The sequence below is a fragment of the Acipenser ruthenus genome, chromosome 2 (genome assembly GCF_902713425.1).
Source record: "Acipenser ruthenus chromosome 2, fAciRut3.2 maternal haplotype, whole genome shotgun sequence".
Classification (NCBI taxonomy): Eukaryota; Metazoa; Chordata; class Actinopteri; order Acipenseriformes; family Acipenseridae; genus Acipenser; species Acipenser ruthenus.
Window position 1 is genome coordinate 43,080,734 of NC_081190.1, and position 18,210 is coordinate 43,098,943.

The 18,210-nt window shown below is 41.3% G+C and overlaps 2 protein-coding genes across 2 annotated transcripts in view; one reads left to right on the forward strand and one right to left on the reverse strand.

The window, feature by feature from the left end:
- The window catches only part of LOC117408955 (guanine nucleotide-binding protein subunit alpha-14), a 70,358-nt gene extending 62,236 nt beyond the window's left edge, over positions 1-8,122 (forward strand). Inside the window, exon 7 of the mRNA XM_034014425.2 lies at positions 3,698-8,122. Coding sequence (XP_033870316.1) covers positions 3,698-3,888 — 191 coding nt within the window. The 3' untranslated portion in view covers positions 3,889-8,122. The remainder of the gene's footprint in view (positions 1-3,697) is intronic.
- A 4,183-nt stretch (positions 8,123-12,305) lies between these two features.
- LOC117409447 (intermembrane lipid transfer protein VPS13A-like) overlaps positions 12,306-18,210 on the reverse strand; it is a 144,028-nt gene continuing 138,123 nt past the window's right edge. Inside the window, exon 72 of the mRNA XM_034905427.2 lies at positions 12,306-13,136. Within this exon, the coding sequence (XP_034761318.2) occupies positions 13,086-13,136 (51 nt within the window). The 3' untranslated portion in view covers positions 12,306-13,085. The remainder of the gene's footprint in view (positions 13,137-18,210) is intronic.

Genomic DNA, 18,210 nt, shown 5'->3' on the forward strand with positions numbered 1-18,210 from the left:
TTTTGGTATTCCACATTTCTTTGATACTGTTCTGTAGCCATTTCCTTTGTTGTAGTTTGCTACAAGTGCTTTTCTTAAACGTGAATCCAATTCCTTTGTCTTCATCATCTGCTGTGTTGCCAAAATGTTCTTCTTTAACAGATGTTAAATTGGAAATAATTACCACTTTTTCTGGCTATTGACTTTTTAATGCAGCTTAGTTACTGTGTAATGGTTTTTGTGTACTGTATATATATGTTTAATTAGTTCTATTAAATTAACAGACTTTTAAATATAAAGGTGACAATACTTTTGTCATGTCAAATATTTGAAATTGCTGAAGTGATTTTTTAAATAAAAAGATTGCTTGTTAAACTACCAGAAATTATGTATTTTGGTCTTTGTCATATTAATTAGTGACTAATGTTCACGAAATGCTTGTATTTAACATGTTTTCTTGAATTATCTTATATTAAGTGTAGGGTGTCAATACCTTTGCCTGTGACTGTATATACCAAAGTACTGAACTGAACCCATTCTTAGAAGGCAGTGCAGTTCCCTTTCTGTTCTCTCTCTTGTTAAACTCAGTTGCTGGGTCATCTCATAAAATGACAATTTACCAAACTTAATTCCATGGCCCTATTTTCATACGTGACTAAGGGGTTTAACCCTTAGTCACGTATGACTAAGGGTTAAACCGAAGAATCTGACCCTTCCTCACCAACTACGCTACCCAGCTCCTGGTCCAGGCCCTGGTACTCTCCCGCCTAGACTACTGCAACTCCCTCCTGGCTGGCCTCCCTGCGTCCGCCACCCGTCCGCTCCAGCTCATCCAGAACTCTGCTGCCCGCCTGGTGTTCTCTCTGCCTCGCTTCGCCCACGCTACTCCACTGCTCCGCTCGCTCCACTGGCTCCCGATCACCGCTCGCATCCAGTTCAAGACTCTTAGCCTACAGATGCCTTGACCAGACTGCACCCAGCTACCTCCAGACCCTCATCTCTCCCTACACCCCCACTCGACCTCTCCGCTCCGCCTGCACTAGAAGACTGGCTCTACCTCAGCTACGCTCCCCTGCCTCCAGAGCCTGCTCCTTCTCCACCCTTGCTCCGCAGTGGTGGAATGACCTTCCTACAGATGTCAGGACTGCCCAGTCCCTGACCACATTCCGGCGCCTCCTTAAGACTCACCTCTTCAAACAGCACCTGTAGAACTCCTCTGTTGTATCCTGGGACACTATCACCCTTCATTTAAATGTGCTTTATTTTGCTCTTATCTGCCCCCTATTTTACTGCATTTAATCCTGTACTTCAGAATACTGTAATCTGCCAAGTGTTTAACCTGTAGTATTTTGTATTTAATCATATCCTGATGTAACTATCACTATTTAATCATATCCTGATGTAACTATCACTATTATCTGCTGTATTATTGAATTGTGGTTTGTCACACTTAAACAAAAGTTATTGTATTTCTTGCTCTTATTGTATTACTTGTATTGTAACACTTGAAATGTATTTGCTTACGATTGTAAGTCACCCTGGATAAGGGCATCTGCTAATAAATAAATAAATAAATAATAATAATAAAACCCTTTGCGGTCCATTTATTCAGCACGCCTCAGGCGTGTCAGGTCCAATTTATTTTCACACGCACTATTTATTTTACACGCACTGTTTAAAAGTATTTGTTTTCACAGTAAAACAGGTTTAAAAGGCACTGCATGTCAACAGGACACTCAGTACTGCATCTCCAGCTCCGCCCCACCCCTTGTTCGCTGTATTTTTCACATACCTCTTCATAGTAGTGCATACTGATAAATCATCTCCTGATCACTCGTTTTATCACCAAACTCCTCAATAATGTGATCCAAGTCATTATTTTATTACTATAACATCTCAAAAAGCTCTGCAAATGTCCTGGATGTGGAAGCAGCTATCTTGTTTGTTTATGGCCGTGTTATCTCTGTGGTGCCGGGACTGTGTGTGTTGCTCAGATCCGCCCCCCCCCCTTTTTTTTCGGCTTCTCTCGGCTCCTATTGATCTCACTCGGCCATTGAATGGTTTCCTCTGCTTTTTCCGGGGAAAAAACGACTAGAGACCTGTGCTTTACGTCTTTCGGACCGGAAAGAGAAAATTGTAATGTCAGACCTGGTCCGACATAGGACCGCTAAGGGTTAAGCGTGCAGAAGCTGTCTTTTTAGTCATTTAGATGGGTGACTTGTGTGTGCGGTTTTCGAACATGTAAGTTTAGGTGTTTCTAGGGATTTAGTCGTTTGTCCATTTTAAGTTATTTACGGCTAGTTAAATTAGGTGACATACTCGTGCGATTTCCGAAGCATTTTCACATCTATTATTAGGCTTTTAGGACCTTCCGAGTTACACTGGCTTCTACTTGGTGTAACTTTTATATTTTTATTTTTTTATATAAAAAAATTTAGTCGTCGCCAATTTTTTTACCCCTGTTTTCTCCCCAATTTAGCATGTCCAATTATTATCTGTATCCTCGGCTCACCGCTTGCAACCCCCCTGCCGACTAGGGAACCGGCGGCTCGAGTACGCGTCCTCCGAAACGTGCTCCTGCCAAGCCGTCATTTTTTGCGCTGCGGATCCACAGCGATGCTACCAGACCTATAGTGCCAGAGGACAACACCGATCTGGCAGCTCCACTGCAGAACCACAGGTGTCCTATCGGCCACAGGGGTCGCTGATGCGCGGTGAGCCGTGGATTCCCCTGCCGACCTAAGCCCTCCCTACCCGGGCAGCGCCCGGCCAATTGTGCGCCGTCCCCTAGGAACTCCTGGCGAGTAAAGGCACATCCTGCACTCTGCGCGGAGCGCCTTTACTGGATGCGCCACTCGGGAGCCCCCTACTTGGTGTAACTTTAGTCGCTGTTGTTTAAAAGATTGACAATTCACTACCCTTTTGAAAACGAAAATGGCGGATTTTGTTTTCGAAGTGGTTGTGGTGCAGGCAGAGAGAAGGAGAATAATGAGGGGAGGTTCCTTTTGCTAGATTATACAGACCCTGTATTAGTTTTTTTTGGACCTAACAGATCAGATTATTAGTCATTTTTGACTGAATACACAAGCAATATTGGATTTATGTGAGGAGTTATCAGAGGATTTGGAGAACTCCACAATGCGCAGCTTTGCAGTTCCTGTGGCACTGAAGATAACCACTGCACTAAGATTCTGTGGGGGGTTTTGGATATTTTATGCCAAAATTAAAAATAAATAAGTACAGAAATAAAGAAATACATATATTTATTTCAACATTTATTTATTAATTTATTTTTTAATTTGGCATAAAATATCCTCCATATCAAAGATCCATCAGAGACAACTCGGGTATAAGACAGTCTACCATGTCCAAAATAGTGACTGAAGTGAATAAAGAAATATATATGCTTTCCGAAAATTACACAGAATAATTTTATACAATTGCAAATATAATGCAAACTGTGAGGGCAATTTCCAGGTTATAAAGCACGATAATTGAATTACTGTAACTGCTATGACTGACAGGACCTAAAGTAAAACCTGGTTTATTTTCTGTAATGCATTGCTAATATGTTTATATTACTGAGGGAAACACACTAACACACATAGAAGTAGACAGTAAGCCCATATTACCCATGGATACAGTACAAGGAGCATGGATTGCTTCCAAAGCATGTCTATCAGTTAGGTCTCACCATCTTCTTTTTGTGATTTCTTAGGACCCAAACGGGACTCAAAGGCTGCCAGAGAATTCATTTTGAAAATGTATCAGGAGATGAATCCAGATAAAGATAAAGTCATTTACTCTCACTTTACATGTGCCACAGACACAGAGAACATCAGGTTTGTATTTGCTGCTGTCAAGGACACCATCCTCCAACTGAACCTCAAGGAGTTCAACCTGGTGTAAATGGTGGTAACAGTCTGCTGAGCATCTGTAAGCCTTGGTCAAGTAAATATAGAATAAGTGCAATTGATGCAGCTAATGCAATTTGTCATTTAGGCCTCTCCAATATTTTCTTGCATTGTAACCAGAGTCCTTATATTTACCCCAAAAATGTGAAGACTGCTGGGAAGCAATCAAATCAGGGCTTGTGTGAGGGTTTGTTAAGTTTACGTTTATGAGATTTGTTAATTTTTTAAAGCCCTATTTTTCACCAAAGTAGGGAAGTTTTAAAGTGAACTCTAAGTGAAAGTGAATTTTAAATAACGGTGTACTGATTCAAATGCAAACAAAATTGCATTTCTAGCATTTTATTGTAGTATTTGATAACCACCTGGAATCAAATACAGTAGACTGTAACCAATGTGCCTTTTAAACAGCAATGTTAAATGTGTTTAGTGGATAGCAAAAAGATACCATTTTACTATTTTCACAAGAATTATGTGTAGAATTGTAAATTCTTTGGGAAGTGTTTTTTCTTTCATGGGTGAATTGCCATAAAATATGGGTTATGTATTTATTTTAAATAGTGACACTTGCTAATACTGGATCAATAAATATATCCATTTTGTATGGACACAAAAACTGTCAAAGATATACAAAAATTAAAGCTGAAAAGTTTCTAATTTTGTACACATTGTGCCAATATGTAACATTTAAGTAACAAAGAATAGCAAGTCAATTAAGAGAATGTGAATATGGTACTTTGTTAGTGTGATAACAGAACTGCACAGAAGTACATTGCTGTTTTATGTCTATATGATATGTAAATATCTCTCTCTCTGTCACACACACACACACACACACACACACACACACATTTTAAGGACCAAATTAACTGTTTATTGGTAAATTGTACTTTGATGCAGTTCAGCATTTACAAAAATTAAAATGTACATGCCTTATTAGTTCATAAGTCATAGCTAGGTATACAAAACACTGTTTTACAAATCCTTTGTAAAAACAAAACATTTTTAACCTGTGAAATGTTTATTGTATAGTAGTATTTTAAATATACTGACATGAATATTAGCGCTTGTTTGTAAACAATCTCAAGTTTTGTTTCAAATATATATATATTGAGCATCAAAAGAAACTTATCACTAATATCTGAGCATCAGAAGAAACGTATCACTCATATTTGGATAAAATGCACTAGATGTGATCAAAAATGACAAACTCTGTCTCAGAGCAGGTGCAGTGACTTTTTATTGTGCTGACCAACAACTGACATTTTACTGTCTTAAGTTATGGGTGGATGGGGGATACTGTGAAAGTCACAGGCTAGTAGCGTGTGTGGCCACCATTGGAAGCAATACAAGCAGTACGTCTACACATGCTTTGCACCAGGCTTCGGATGTTGCCTTGTGTAATCCTGGCCCATTCCTCTTGTAGTGCCTGGATAAGCATCTGCCTGTTCAGTGGTCTCCGAGCCCTAGAAGACACACGTCACCCAAGTTCATCCCACAAATGTTCATTTGGGTTCAGGTCTAGGGAATAAGGCATCCATGGCATGACTCTCACGTTCGCATTCTGCAAGAAAGCTGTCGTGACACAAGCAACATGTGGACATGCGTGGTCTTGCTGGAATGTTGTCACATTAGGATGGGCTTGCAAGAAGAGCACTAAGTGAGGCCTTAGGACTTGGTCAACATATCGCTGTGCAGTCATGTTGCCATCAATCAGTACCAGTGGAGTTCTATAGCGACTAGACACTTCTGCCCAGACCATCACACTTGGACCGCCCAACCGATTGGTCTCTCGTACACAACAATTAGCGTATCGTTAACCACGTTTACGCCATACTCGCCGACGTCCATCAGGGCAGTCTATGCAGAATCTCGATTCGTCACTGAAGAGGACCTGGCTCCACTGAAGGCGAGTCCACCTAAGGTGTTGTTGGCACCACCTCATCCTGTTGCAATGGTGCACATTGCTGAGCACTGGACCCCTGTATGGTCGTCTGGCCTGTAGATGATGACTGTGTAACCACCCTCTTACAGTTGAACTACTGATGCGTGGATTGTTACGACCTGCAGTATCAGATGCTGCTCGACTAGCTGTGCGAAAACCATCATGAGGATGCTGCATAATGATCTGTCGATTTTGGACAGGTGTGACTCTTGGTCTCCCCATTCGTGGCCTGTCATTGAGTGTGTCTGGTTATACCGTCTTGCCAAGTTTGAAATTGCTGGCTGTGAGCACCCAAGATGGCGCGCCACAGTACGCTGCCCTAGTCCAGCCTCCAAAATGCTGATTGCACGAAGGTGCAGCTCTCTTGACAGACGTGACATCTTGGTGTTTTTCTGTGATTTTTTTTATTGCTTTTAATCAAACTTGCAATTCAACAGCTGAAATCACTCCGATCAACGTCCAATCAACTGTCTCGCTAATTAGGTTATTAAGTGCATATGCTTCAGTCATAGTCACTCAAGCGTGTCATGGTCAAGGATGAATGATTGAGTGATTAAAAAGAAACCAAAAACATTTTGTCACTGTCCATCATTTATATACCTTATTTCTTTCCAAAAATAAATGTGTGATAAGTTTCTTTTGATGCTCAGTATATATAGATGAATCGTGTAAAGATAAACTATTTGTAGGTTTTGATGTGTCATGCTTTTTACTTTCATATCTTTAAAACTTCCATTATAAAAGTGCATTGTATACCTCCACCTCTTCGAAAAGTAATGAACTGTTAAATATGATGTAGCACTGCACCCCCTTTTAGAAGTTTGCATTTGCCAAGGTGGTCTTCACTTAATGTTACCAAAGAAAATAGGGGTGTTTAATGTCATTAATCAAAAATACTGCACTAGAAAGCTACAACAGATAGGACCCCATGTGAGATAAATATTTGCTTGTTATGTACATTTACAGTTATTGTGATTATGCACATACATACTGTGGAACTTGCCAAATTTGCACCTTTGATGGCACAAGTTGTAATTATTTTATTTAATCATAGAAGGCTTAAGTTTAGTCTATACACTCCAGATATAGCTAGTAGTTCCTATTTTTAATTCAATTTTCTATAAGACTATAGTCTGCTAAGAAATAAAAAATAATAATAATAATAATAATAATAACAAAATAAATAATTCTAATACAGTAGATTTGATGTACAGTATGTATGTACTGGTATACAGGGTTCTCTATAAAATAGGTAATGCAGCAAAAGAGAGACTACATCTTGGGACCTACAGCTATGGCCAAAGTTTTGCATCGCCCTATAGAATTAATTCATTTTGCTTCATAAAATCAAATGAAACCTGCTGAATGATGTTACGTTAACATATTGAATTACATACCGCTTTGTAGTTTTGCAATATCGTTTTGTAGTTTCTTTGATTACATGATGTTAAATAAATGGTCTAAATTATTTTTTTTAAATTAATGTCTCAATCCTAAAATTCTGGGAGATGCAAAACTTTTGGCCATAGCTGTACTGTCTGAATAGTTACTGTAAGTGCTCCCCCACAACCAATGCCTTCCAGCTGCTTGCCTTTCTCCCAGAATAAACCAGTCTGCTCAGAACACATACATACAGCAAAAAATTCAGATGCAAAACATTCAGCCATGGACATCTAATGCAATAGTCAACACACCTATCAATCTGTCAGGATGGATTAATGCACAAGCGCTCATAACCACTTGTTGACAGAAACCAACAATAATTTAACAATGATTTATTATTTTATTTTTCTAAACCACTTGCCTCCCCCATTCCCCACACATGGTATATAATGTGATTTTAACAAAAATATTTTTATTTTTTTAAATGCACCCATTTGCATGTACCGGAACACAGCATATCACAAGCTACCCTGCTGGTTCATATACTCAATACATATATCCAAATGATATCTTACACACAAACATTGAAATGAACTTTAATTTCACCATGGTTGGTCTGTAAAACTGTGATATCAACATTTCAACTCAGACTTGTTCTTTTTTAATATTAAAACTGTAACCAACAGGTTGGAACCAACTCTTTTGCCTTGTAATACAGTAAACATGCTATAACTGAATTATTTTATTTGTGAACACAGAGTTACTGCATTACTCATGTGCCCATACTGAATGTTTGCCGGCAGGGCGGCGTATTTATGTTTAGATTATAAGTTTGCAGTTTACAAATTATATTACAGGAAATGGTAATGCTTTTATGAAACCTCAATAAAATTGAAAAATAGAACTCATTTGTACTGGTGTTATTATACTGAATATTCCTTTCACAGTGTTTCAAATATTAAAAGAGATGGCGGTCATACATACATACATACATACATACATTATAAACGGGGGAGGGGGTGGGGGGCGCCGTGGGACACATAACACACACCTGACTAAAATACAAAATAAAATAACTCCCTCTCTATAATGCACATATAGTGAAGAAAAAATGTAACTTTCTGTGAATTAACCATGCATAAAGCACTATGTAATCAACGCTTATTTTTTTTACCAAAAAAAAAAAAAAAAAGGTAGCATTCCCACTCGTGGATCATTTTACTTGCAGTGCTTACAAAGGTACCATGAAATGTTCCTGTCAGGACAACTGAGGAAGTCAGTCAGGTAATTGAGTGCTCTTAATCGGACCAGAATAGCCTCCATGCACTTCAAAAAGGCACGAGGAGCTAGAGAGAGGCTGAATGGCAGTACCCATAGGCTACCTGTTGGAAAGCGAACCCGAGGTACCTCCTGTGCCCTGGTCTTATGGTTATGTGAAAATAAGCGTCTTTTAAGTCCACCGTGATGAACCAATCGCTTGGCCTTATTTACTGTAACAGCTGCTGCAACATTTTGAACCTCCGTCGACAGATACAAGTTGACCTGTCTGAGGTCAAGGACTGGTCTGAGGCCACCATCCCACTTGGGCACCAGGATGTACCTGGAGTAAAACCCTTCTTCCAAGTGAAAAGGATGAACTGTGCAAATAGCCAGATTCTGTAGCAGGACTGTCATGAGATGAGGAAGACCATGAAGGCAGTCTCCTACATAAATTCTATTGCTCTCCCTAGGCCCTCGGGAGGATACAACCCTCTCTTTTTGAGCTGAGGATGAAGGGAAGCCTTGTCCACGTGGAATAGACAAAGATCGCTTTACAGAGCTGCGAGATACTCACATCTCCAGTGTGCACTCAGAAAAACACGCACAAAACTCACAGGAGTTGAGGCTGGCAAGTGCTTTCTTAGCATGCTCCGGAGCCAAACAGTCAGCGCATCTGCCATGCCTGTCCTCCAAGGGGAGACCTGTCTTCCATACATATCGCAAGAATGAAAGCTATGCAACCGGCAATAACACTGTAATATGTTAACAGTGGCAAGTCACTCCGTCCAGATCCGCTGATACTAAACCAAGGATGGTGCTGTCTCGCCTTGGTTACTTTTAAGTACCTGTACGGTGCCTAGGCACTAGTACAGTACTGTACACTGTATGGTGCTAGCACGGTGCAAACGGTGCGGTACGGTTATAAACGGTACGGTACCCACTGCAGTGCTTGCACGGTGCACGGTACCCACTGTACAGTGCAGATGGTGTGGTACGGTGCACAGGTCATGGCGCACACTGCCCAGTGCTTGCATGGTGCACGGTACGGTACGGTGCACAATGCACAGTACGGTACCCACTACACGGTGCTTGCACAGTGCACAGTATGGTACACATGGTACGGTACGGTGCACAATGCATGGTACACAAGGTACGGTGCACAATGCATGGTGCACACAGTATGGTACGGTGCACAATGCATTTATTATTATTATTTATTTCTTAGCAGACTCCCTTATCCAGGACGACTTACAATTGTTACAAGATATCACATTATTATTACATACAATTACACTATTTTTTATACATTATTTTTTACATACTATTACCCATTTATACAGTTGAGTTTTTACTGGAGCAATCTAGGTAAAGTACCTTGCTCAAGGGTACAGCAGCAGTGTCCCCCACCTGGGATTGAACCAAGAGTCCAGAGCCCTAACCACTACTCCACACTGCTGCAATGCATGGTACACACGGTACAATGCAAACGGTACAGTGCACATGGTACGGTGCAAACGGTACAGTGCAGTGCACAATGCAGGGTACAACGGTATGGTGCAAACTGTACGGTATGATGCAAACTACGGTACGGTGCACAGTGCACGGTACACCACTTTTGTGGTAACCTCGTTCACTAAGAACGGCAGTAGATCAATGACCTACAGTTACCGAAGAATCAATATACAGGGATGCCCACCTGTATAGCTTCTGGCTTAACCAAAAGCAGCCCTAAGACTGGAGGAAGCCCGCTGTCTAAGCCCTGACAGCCTTCGCAGTGGCACTGCAAGCAGAGACCAGAACGGCAACAAAACACTGCGGGAAGGATTGCAAGCAATCAGACCCAAAGCAGAGCTGAGCCCAGTGACTGCTAGTGCATCGGAAAGGTAACCTCGTTCATTGTACAATGTACTGACAGGAACAGGAGCAGGTCTGGGGCCTACAGTTACCACAGGAGCGATTATAGAGATGCCCACCTATAACGCTATTGGCTAGCCAACAGTTCGAACACTGAGGAAGCCTACAGCTAGAGCCCTAACAGCCCTAATTCTGCAAGCAGAGCTTAATGTGGCAACGAGACACTGTGGGGTAACTGCAAGCAGCCTGACACAAGTGCATGTCTCAGTCTAATGCAGGACAGCTGAGACCGGCAGCCGTATTAGTATTTCTGTGAAAAAAAAAAACAGAAAAATACACGCAGAGATACACATTTTCTCACAACACAGTATATCAAAATAAATTAAAACATCTGCACTCCTGATTAGTCTCATCACAGGTGCGTAGGAGACCACATGTCAGAATGAAAAATAGGACACTCCCGTGTTTTGCTAAATCTCACTCTTTTTATTTTTTAAAAGAAAATAGAAGCTAACGTTTCGGTCGTAAGACCTTCATCAGAGCACAACAATTAAGGTATTCGATCCCGCGGACGTGGCAGTGGAGCCGTCGGCTTGATGCCGGGCACAAGGCTGCTAAGGGACTTCACGAAAAACCACAGCTGCGTGCACGATATGTGTAAGTAGTAATTACTATAAGCATGTAATTAATTGCAAAAAGTAATAAAAACACAGCTTTAAATATTGTATTTGTATTTACTTATCTGTTCGTAGATCTCTCTCAGGTCAGTGAAAGGAAACTGATAACGATGTTTGTGTCAGCAGTCTTTTTATGCCCTCGGGGGTGTGCACGACTGCGTCACAGGCACTACGTGCAGCTTTGATATATTTATTAAAGGATAAATACCCATGAGGTAATGGTTACATTTTGTACTTGATAGGGAACAGTATGTACTTGTACTTACAAATATTCAGGAAAACATTTTACCTCCTGGTACAAAAAATAAAAATAGAAATAAAATACACAGGAGTTCTAGTAGCCTTGTATTTGGCTTTTCTTTTTTTGCTTTATCTGTTGTGATGCATCCAAACTAGAAGGATGTTTGGGCTCATGCCTCAAGCCAGAAAGGAATATAATTGCTGACCTTTGCCAGCCGGCCTGCTATACTACCTCTGCGACTCCTAAACTGGAATTCACAGATGGAAGAAAGTGACTATGGAGTCAGAAACATATAACACTTAAATGTATAGTCAGGATTAGTTCTCCTTTCAAAACCTAAGAGAGTAATTGAACATGCATGGTATTGATTTCAGGTTGTTTAGTTCTCTCTCTGAACCCAGTTGAACATACAGTACATAGATCATTTCTCAACTCATATTAACCTAATCATGCTCCTGTAATGCTCCATCTCTAAAAGTGAAATGTGTTTTATTTAAGGGAAGAACAGTTCCCCATAACTAATACATAACACCCAATAAGAACACCATACAGAAAAAATAAAATAAAATAAAGAAGCAATTCCATCTTTGCAGAAAAAGGCCACTGACAACAACAACAAAATGTGAATGATATCTTAAACATATACTAAAAACAGACATGGATGTTTGAATGACATGAAACCAGAGGAAAGGACTACACTGTTGGTATGTGGCATGTATATGTGTGAAGGTGTCATTACATTACATCCTGCTGTGTTGTTGCTGTTTTGTTTTTAAATAAAAACAGTTTGGATGGATGCTTGTTTTTTAGCTTGTGTATCAACACACTCTACGAGCACTGACTTACCTGGGAATTTAGTGGCAGGTTGGAGATTTGTCAAAATTTCAGTCATACAGAGAAAAATTACTTTTAAAACCTAATACATGCCTGGGACAATTCCTGACCAGTCTCAAATAACTCTCAAAATCAGTCAGTACATGTAATGTGTACTGCTACAGAACCTACAACAGCTGTATTTGAAAATGAAGCAACAACAATAACCCGGAGTAAAGCAGTTAATATAAACTAATGAGTTTATTATAAAAGAAATGAAATGTTATATAAAACTTTAACCATCACCAGTGATTTACACGTCAAAGTTACAATTTCAACAAATTGACATATAATAGCAATTTAATTATTTTATTATTAAGGGAATAAATACTTAAGTTCCCCAAATAGTATTACCATGCAAAGATGACCATTTTCAACTTCATTAAGGTTTATTGGATTGATATGACTTTTGTGGTCAGCAGCTTTCTGTAATTGCATGAAAAGTGAGTCACATTCACCAGCAATCACCTTGACTGTAAACTTGAGGTCAAGTTTTTTATAAAATATTTTGTTATAGCCAAGACTGTGCTAACACATTTAAATAAAAACAATAGGTATGAGTGAAACTGTTATTACAAGTATTATTGTGACACTTTATTTAGTGGAAGTGTCTGGTACAGTAATAACTTTTCTGATCTAAAAACAAATGTTGAGCTTTAGAAACTATAAGCATCACTGCCAGTTACCTGAATAGCAAATCAACTGCTTATTTTTCAAACAAATATATGTATTTTTAAAACTTAGGCATGACCTGCTAAAATTTGCATTAACAATATAGATTAAAAATAAATATATCAACTGTGCTTATAAACTCAATAATTAAATAAACTAACATTAAACATGTATGCATATTTTTTTATCATCGTATGGTACTCGCTTGCATTTCAGAAACATCAAAGGCACTGAATGGGAGTTGTGTATTTGATGTTCTTTTTCATCAGAGAAGCCTTGATTATGGGTTTTCAGTATTTTGGCAGGCTATCTCTTGCATCTTCTAATTTGGCTAGAACCCACTGTAAAAAAACAAAAAAACAAACAAAAAAATGTTAATATTTCGTAAAGGAAAATAGATAACTTGTTAAATTTGCAGACAACACAAAAATAGGAGGAGTGGCAAACACTGTTGCAGCAGCAAAGGTCATTCAAAATGATCTAGACAGCATTCAGAACTGGGCAGACACATGGTAAATGACATTTAATAGAGAAAAGTGTAAGGTACTGCACGCAGGCAGTACAAATGTGCACTATAAATATCATATGGGATCATATACTGAATTTGGAATCAATGACTCAGAAATGTCTTCATCTAGACAATGTGGGGAAGCTATAAAAAAAGGCCAACAAGATGCTCGGATATATTGTGAAAAGTGTTGAATTTAAATCAAGGGAAGTAATGTTAAAACTTTACAATGCATTAGTAAGACCTCATCTAGAATATTGTGTTCAGTTCTGGTCACCTTGTTACAAAAAGGATATTGCTGCTCTAGAGAGTGCAAAGAAGAGCAACCAGAATTATCCAGGGTTTAAAAGGCAAATCGTATGCAGACAGGCTAAAAGAATTGAATCTATTCAGTCTTGAACAAAGAAGACTACACGGCGATCTGATTCAAGCATTCAAAATTCTAAAAGGTATTGACACTGTCGACCCAGGGGACTTTTTCGACCTGAAAAAAGAAACAAGGATCAGGGGTCACAAATGAAGATTAGATAAAGGGGCATTCAGAACAGAAAATAGGAGGCACTTTTTTACACAGTGAATTGTGAGGGTCTGGAACCAACTCCCCAGTAATGTTGTTGAAGCTGACACCCTGGGATCCTTCAAGAAAAAAAATGTGGTAGCAAAGTGGAAGTAGTACGGCAGAGGATTAAAACATGTGCCACTGTAATTTTTATTTTTTACTGAACGATACAAATAAAAGATGAGTGAGAATCAATGTACCAATGTGAATAGACTATTTCAAAAGCATATGGTCTGTATTACTACTATCGTTAGAAGTTTAAAAAAAGAAAAAAAAAAACACAATTCATTTTTACAGAACAGTAATTATTATTATTTTTTTTTATTTAGTGTGTCCAATTATAATTTCCCCCCTGATTTTCTCCTAATTTGGAATGCCCAGTTGCTTCTCTCCTCACCAAAAGCAATTCCCCACATGACTCAGGAGACCTGAAGATTCAGTGGGCATCGTCCGATCCCACGACCAAGACAGCTTTCTTTTTCACCCAGGAACTCGAGAGCGGATGTCAGCAAGCTACCGACCTCTGGAGGACAAAGGCCAGCCCTGCAGGTGTCCGGTTTTACCTCCCTAACCCATGGCAGCACATGGGCCAATGCGACGCTCCCTTCGGAGTCCCCAGTGAAGACCAGCCTACTTCACACAGCCAGGACGCAAACCTGCGCTGTATGACTCACCCTGCGCATCACGTGTCAGCGCTTCTACCAGGTGAGTCAGATGAACCTGCGCTGTATGACTCACCCTGCGCACCACGCGTCAGCGCTTCTACCAGGTGAGTCAGATGAACCTGCGCTGTATGACTCACCCTGCGCACCACGTGGCAGTGCTTCTACCAGGTGAGTCAGATGAACCTGCGCTGTATGACTCACCCTGCGCACCACGCGTCAGCGCTTCTACCAGGTGAGTCAGATGAACCTGCGCTGTATGACTCACCCTGCGCATCACGTGTCAGCGCTTCTACTAGGTGAGTCAGATGAACCTGCGCTGTATGACTCACCCTGCGCATCACGTGTCAGCGCTTCTACTAGGTGAGTCAGATGAACCTGCGCTGTATGACTCACCCTGCGCATCACGTGTCAGCGCTTCTACTAGGTGAGTCAGATGAACCTGCGCTCTATGACTCACCCTGCGCATCACGTGTCAGCGCTTCTACCAGATGAGTCAGATGAACCTGCGCTGTATGACTGTGGCGGAGTGTCCCGCCCCTATTTATTATTATTTGTATTTTTGTTTGCGGTGCGGATAAAAGCGCTGCGTCTTTTATTATTTATATTTAAAAACCTCGTGAGGATGCATGACTGATCAGCTACTGATTATTTAACTAGCTGACAGTCATGCATCCTTACCAAACGCGTGCAGACTGTGGCCGAGGGGTAATAAGATAATTAACAGCTAGTTAACCCCTCGGCCAGAGTATAAGAACCGGCAGCTGTCTGTGCTGGGAGGAGAGTGTACAGAGGAGAGTACGGGGAGCGGAGAGAGCGAGCGAGCAGAAATAACGACATTTAAGAACGACTGCTAAACAGCACTTGTTTATTCGTTTGGCCCTTGTGCCTTTTTGTTTTGTGTTTGTTGATTGTTTAAATCTTTTGTTTTGTTTATTTGATTTAATAAATCCACGCTGAATGCCATTGCATTCAGCTTCACCCGCCCATCCATTGTTGTGGTTTCAGTTACTTCCTGGTCCGTGACGTCACCACACCTCACCACTGCAAGCCAGCCTGTCACATATGGTGTTCTGCGTGGGACAAACAACGCCTCCAAGAGCCGGACCAGGAAAGAAAAATTATGTTTTGTTTTTTTTTTTCAAAAAGTGTTTTTTGGAAAAAAAAATAATATAAATATTATTATTTGTTTATTTAGCAGACGCCTTTATCCAAGGCGAAGACAAGCGTAACATGACCAATAAGTTGTCACCTGTTCCATCAAAACATTACACACAAAAGTCAACATTCCTCCGCCCAGGAGAGCAACCACCAAGAAAAGGTGTTAAAACCAATCCTCGCCCAGGACAACTGGAAGCTGCTAGAGACTGGAAAATGCTGGCAGATGTTGGTCAACGGCTTATTTTTCCACCTGAGATTGCCACCACTAACCTTCGACCAGATATTGTCTTGTGGTCTGGATCAGCACGCCTTGTTCACCTGGTAGAGTTAACAGTGCCATGGGAGGATGCTGTAGATGAGGCGTATGAGTGGAAGAAACTGCGGTATGCTCAACTAGCCACTGAAGCGGAACAGCGAGGATGGAGAGTTCGGGTTTACCCAGTGGAAGTGGGTTGTCGAGGATTTGTGGCACACTCTACAACCCGATTTCTCAGAGACGTCGGATTCAGTGGCCAAGAGTTGCGTCGCACAGTGAAGAACTTATCTGAAGCAGCAGAGAGGAGCAGCAACTGGCTGTGGTTGAGACGGAAAGATTCTGGCTGGGGACAGGTAAGTAAGCTGGGCTGAGTTGAGTGGGGGACGGAGGGGGGTGATGCTGGGACGCCAGAATCACCGTCGAGCCCTCTTGAGGTGTCGTGGGCTAGTCGACGAAACACTGAGGATGGAAGGTGCCCACTTGAAAACCCCAGAGATGTACCCTACTTAGCTCAATCCAGACGGTTGTCATGCTGATGTGCTGGGGAGGCCGCACTTTGGTTGATCCCCGGAGCCAGCATCGCAGCCGTTGTGTGTGCTGATGCGCCAGGGAGGCAAAAATAAGCTGATCCCTGGAGCCAGCATTACACTTCAGCCATTAACACCAGACAGAAGGATATCTACATCATCATATGGAAGGAAACGTAAATGGATGGAGACACATATGGATCACATTAGTTTACTGTAAAGCTACGTCTTAGTTGGTGCTTATCTTGGCGAGAGCCGAGTTCAAATCAGCATGAAGTTTTAACATCTACTCTCGTGTAATGGAAATCATGAAGATCTGGATACGTCCAGTGACTGCTGTGAATAGTGCAGCTGGCAACAAGGGAAAGACCTTGTGACAGCCTGGAGAGACAGCTGACAGGAGGAAAGAGACCCCATTGGGGATGGTAAGGGTTAGCTACCCTTGTCGGCAGTATCCAGCTCTGTGTTTACAGGATGCTGGAGACACCCGCCCAAGGCTTCTAAGAAATTAAAGAGAAAAATACCCCTAGAGTCTGCGAGAGCGGGGGCGGAAGATGACTCAACGTTGGATAACACGGTTAACGACTTAGGAACGGAAACGGATATGAGTATGGAGAGTACTTCACAAAAGACTAGTTCAAGATCTGCAGTTAATAAAGACATGGAACTCCAGGTTTGTGTCTGCGGCTGGAGCAAGGCGACAACGGTCAGGGGTTTGAAGATTCATCAAGGGAGAATGAAATGCTTGAGAGAGAAGGGACAAGGGCCTCGCATTGATCAGTACTTCTTACGAAGTCAGTCAAGTCAGTCGAATGAAATCCAGCGACAGGAAGCAAACCACAGTTCGCAGGATATCAGCACCCCTGTCATAGATGTGAGGAGGACTTGCATGGACACAGTTAGTGATGAACCTAATGATCCTTGTGAACCCAGTCAGACAAACCAGCATAAGAGAGAAAAGAACCTCAACGGGCACAAGCCTGGAGTTAAACGGCCAAGAGCTTGTGAGAAAACTGCATGGGACACAGTAAACACAGATCTCTGCGTTGCATTGGAAAGATTAAGTGGAACAGTTGAAAAGAAGCTGGATAAATTTGGGGACATCATCTACGCATATGGAAGCGAGAGGTTTGGAGTTGAAAAAAGGAAGGAAAAAGTACAAACTATTCCTGGAAAGTCTAGACGGCAGCAGGAGATTGAACGCTTAGTTAGAGAAAGGAGACAGCTGAGGAACCAATGGAGAAGAGCAGAACAAAGTCAGAAGGAGGGACTCAATCTCTTACAAAGGGTCATAAAAGATAAGCTTGCAACATTGTGCAGAGCTGAGCGCCTACGGAAACGCTACAAAAAGAAGGAGCGTGCGAGAGCTAACTTTTATAAAGACCCATTCAAATTTGTAAAGAAGTTATTCACCAGTGAGAAGAATGGCACACTAAAAGTATCTAAGGTTGAGCTGGAGAGATATTTGGAGGAAACACATACAGATTCAAAAAGGCAGGAGCCTATGTCAATTCCGTCAGACATCCCACCTATCAATCCACCAGAATACCAAATGGAGGACTGTGCACCTAAGTGGAAAGAAATAGAGCAAGCTGTGAAAAAAGCAAGGGCTTCATCATCTCCAGGGCCTAATGGAGTTCCGTACAGAGTGTACAAGAGTGCTTCAGGAGTTCTACGAATTCTGTGGAAATTGATGAAAGTGGCATGGGAAAAACAGGTGGTACCAAGAGCATGGCGCCGAG